General features: G+C 51.7%; 1 protein-coding gene across 5 annotated transcripts in view; it reads left to right on the top strand.

The window, feature by feature from the left end:
• Window positions 1–813: 813 nt before the first annotated feature.
• The window catches only part of LOC108445105 (myosin-8-like), a 14,224-nt gene continuing 12,394 nt past the window's right edge, over window positions 814–2,643 (top strand). For all 5 annotated transcript variants that reach the window (XM_017727829.1, XM_017727828.1, XM_017727830.1 and 2 more), the window contains exon 1: window positions 814–1,100. In XM_017727829.1, the coding sequence (XP_017583318.1) occupies window positions 829–1,100 (272 nt within the window). In that variant the 5' untranslated portion in view covers window positions 814–828. The remainder of the gene's footprint in view (window positions 1,101–2,643) is intronic.

Genomic DNA, 2,643 nt, shown 5'->3' with positions numbered 1-2,643 from the left:
ACACACTTTTGGCGCGAGGGGAGCTCCCACGTGCCTCTCGTGCAGGGGCTGGCTTGACACACTGTTCCTTGCAACACTGAGGGTCTGTTGCATCATCTCTGGTGCTCTGGTGCAGGGTCTGGGGACCCCTTTGGGGGGCCCCTGTGATGGGCCATGTCACCCCTTTCTCCTGTGGATAAGCCCCCCCGGATGAGGACCCCTCAGCTGGGCTCCTTTGCACAGTGGAGGATGGGCGGTCACTGCAGCTCTGACCAGAGGCTTTTCCAAGATACCCAGAGCCTCTCTCCCTCCCCCACCCTTTGGTGGAGGGTCTGTGCCAGCCTGGCAGCTGATAGCCCTGGGGCTGTGGTCTCCACCTTTGGAGGTGTTAAGCCTGTGCTCGTGAATATCCCCAGCCCTGAGTTGTTACTTTATCTTATCTTCATCAGCGAGCAGTGTAGGGCCTCACTCAGGGCCCCATTCAGGGTGCGGTAGTCTTCAGCTTTTGTAATAGTTTTAAAAGTCCTTTAAGAACATGTTTAAGTCATAAAATATAATATTTCAGTCTCTGACAGGTGTACGTGGTTAAATAAACAAAAACCACTGTAATCCTTTTTATCTGCTTCTCCACTGGTTCCACACACGTTTATCATCCTGTGTAAGTACTTTTATAGTCTTTTATCTTTTCTGCTAGTGAGTCTTTAAGCTCTATTCAGCAACTTCAGGGGAACTGAAGATTTCTATTCTTTATGTTATTTATCATCCTGCTCCCCGCAGTGCTCCAATTCCTTCCCAGTGCCATTCCTGGTGCCCTGGGAAGCCCCCAGGACCAGGCAGGGGCTGCCGGCCATGTCCCCTCCTCACTCCCCCGCGGAAGCCCCAGGGCTCATTTCCTGTCTCGGAGGAGGCGCTCCCTCCCTGGAGCACCGCTGCTTTCGCTTTCTCAGCCGTTTCCGAGATTCTGATGTAAAAACAAGAAGTGAGGGGAGGGGGTCGGACAGTGTGGGGAGGTGCAGCCCGTGTGCAGGGAGGGGGTGGGGGCACAGGCAGGGGTATAACCGGGCTGAGCCGCGCTGCTCCCGGCCCCGCCGCAGAGCCGCTCCTTCGCAGCCTTGTCCCAGGTAAGCGCCAGCCCCTCGCTCCCACCCTGCCCCCGCGCTGCTGCTTCTGCTCTCAAAATTAATGTTTCTGAGCCCATGAGATCCTAAATCTCTGGTTTGGAGCTCCAAAGCTTCCTAAATGGGTGTGACGGAGTTCAAAATCTGCTTAAATTGGTCTTTCGGAGCCCACGAGCTCTTCAAATTGCTGGTTTTGAGGCAAGAATATCCCCAAATCTCTCTCCCTGACCCAAAGCTTCTGACATTAGGCCCGAGATTCCTTAAATTGGTGTTTTAGAGCCCCAGTGCCCCCTAAACCAGTGTTTCTGAACCCCAATGGACCCTGAATTGCTATTTCAGGTCCCAGAAGCTCCCTACATGCATCTCTGGGCCCAAGAGCTCCCTAAATGGGACTTTCTGAGGCCCAAAGCTCCCTAAATGAGTGGATTTGAGCCAAATGTTCCCTAAATGGGTGTTTCTCAACGCCAAAGATCCCTAAAATGCTGTTTCTGAGCCCAAAATCTCCCTAAATCAGTGTTTGGGACCCCAGAAGCTCCCTAAATGGCTGTTTTTGAGCCTCAGAGCTCCCCAAATCACTGGTTTTGAGCCCTGAAGCTCCCAAACTTGCAGTATTTGAGCCCAAAAGCTCCTGAATGGGGTTTCTGAGCCCCAAAGAACCGGAAATTGCTGGTTTTGAGCCCCGAAGCTCACTAGATAATTTTTTTTTCTGAGCCTAGAAATTCCATAACTGGGTATTGCTGAAGCCAGAAGCTCCATAAATCACTCTTTCTCAGACCAAGAGCTCTGAAAATGGGTGTTTTGGAGACCTAAAGAATTGGTCTTTCTGAGTCCAGATGCTCCCAAAATCGGTACTTTAGACCCCCAAAGTTCCCTAAATTGCTGGTCCTGTCTCTTCTAAAAGCTCGTTGTACTCCGATTTCTTGCGCACAAATCTCCCTAAATTGGCTTTTTTGGGAGGTCCAAAACCTCCTTAATTTGATATTTCTGAGCACAAATCCTCCTGAAACAAATGTTTCTCATTCCCAGTGCTCCCTAAATTGGTGTTTAGGACCCTAAAATATCCTTAATTGGGTGTTTCTGAGCCCCAAATCTCTCTAAATTGCTGTTTCTGAGCTCACAATATCCCTAAACTTTTTTTTGATGTTTTGTTTTGAGCCCAAAGCTTGCTTAATTAATGTTTCTGAGACTCGGAGCTCCCTAAGTGGTTTGTTTTTTTTTTTTTTCTCCTGAGCCCAATACCTGAAATCGGTGTTCTGGGGTCCCAAAGCCCCCAGAATTGCTCTTTCTCGTCTCCAAAACTCCCGAAGTGACTGTTCTGGCCCCAGAGCTGCCGAAATAGGGGTTTCTGAGCCATGAAGTTCCCGAGATCAGTGTCGCAGAGCTCCGACCCCCGTAACTCAAGCCATGTGCCCTGTTGGCCATCAGCCCATGGGGTTCGCTCCCAGTGCTCCCAGTGCCATTCCTGGTGCCCCTGGGAGGCCCCCAGGACCGGGCAGGGGCCGCCGGCCGCGCCCTTTCCCCGCCCCCGCGGGGCTGCCCCGAGGGG

Source organism: Corvus brachyrhynchos, unplaced genomic scaffold (genome assembly GCF_000691975.1).
Source record: "Corvus brachyrhynchos isolate BGI_N302 unplaced genomic scaffold, ASM69197v1 scaffold292, whole genome shotgun sequence".
In the NCBI taxonomy this organism is placed as follows: domain Eukaryota; kingdom Metazoa; phylum Chordata; class Aves; order Passeriformes; family Corvidae; genus Corvus; species Corvus brachyrhynchos.
Note: the sequence above shows the minus strand (reverse complement) of the source record. Positions and strands in the feature narration are given on the sequence as shown.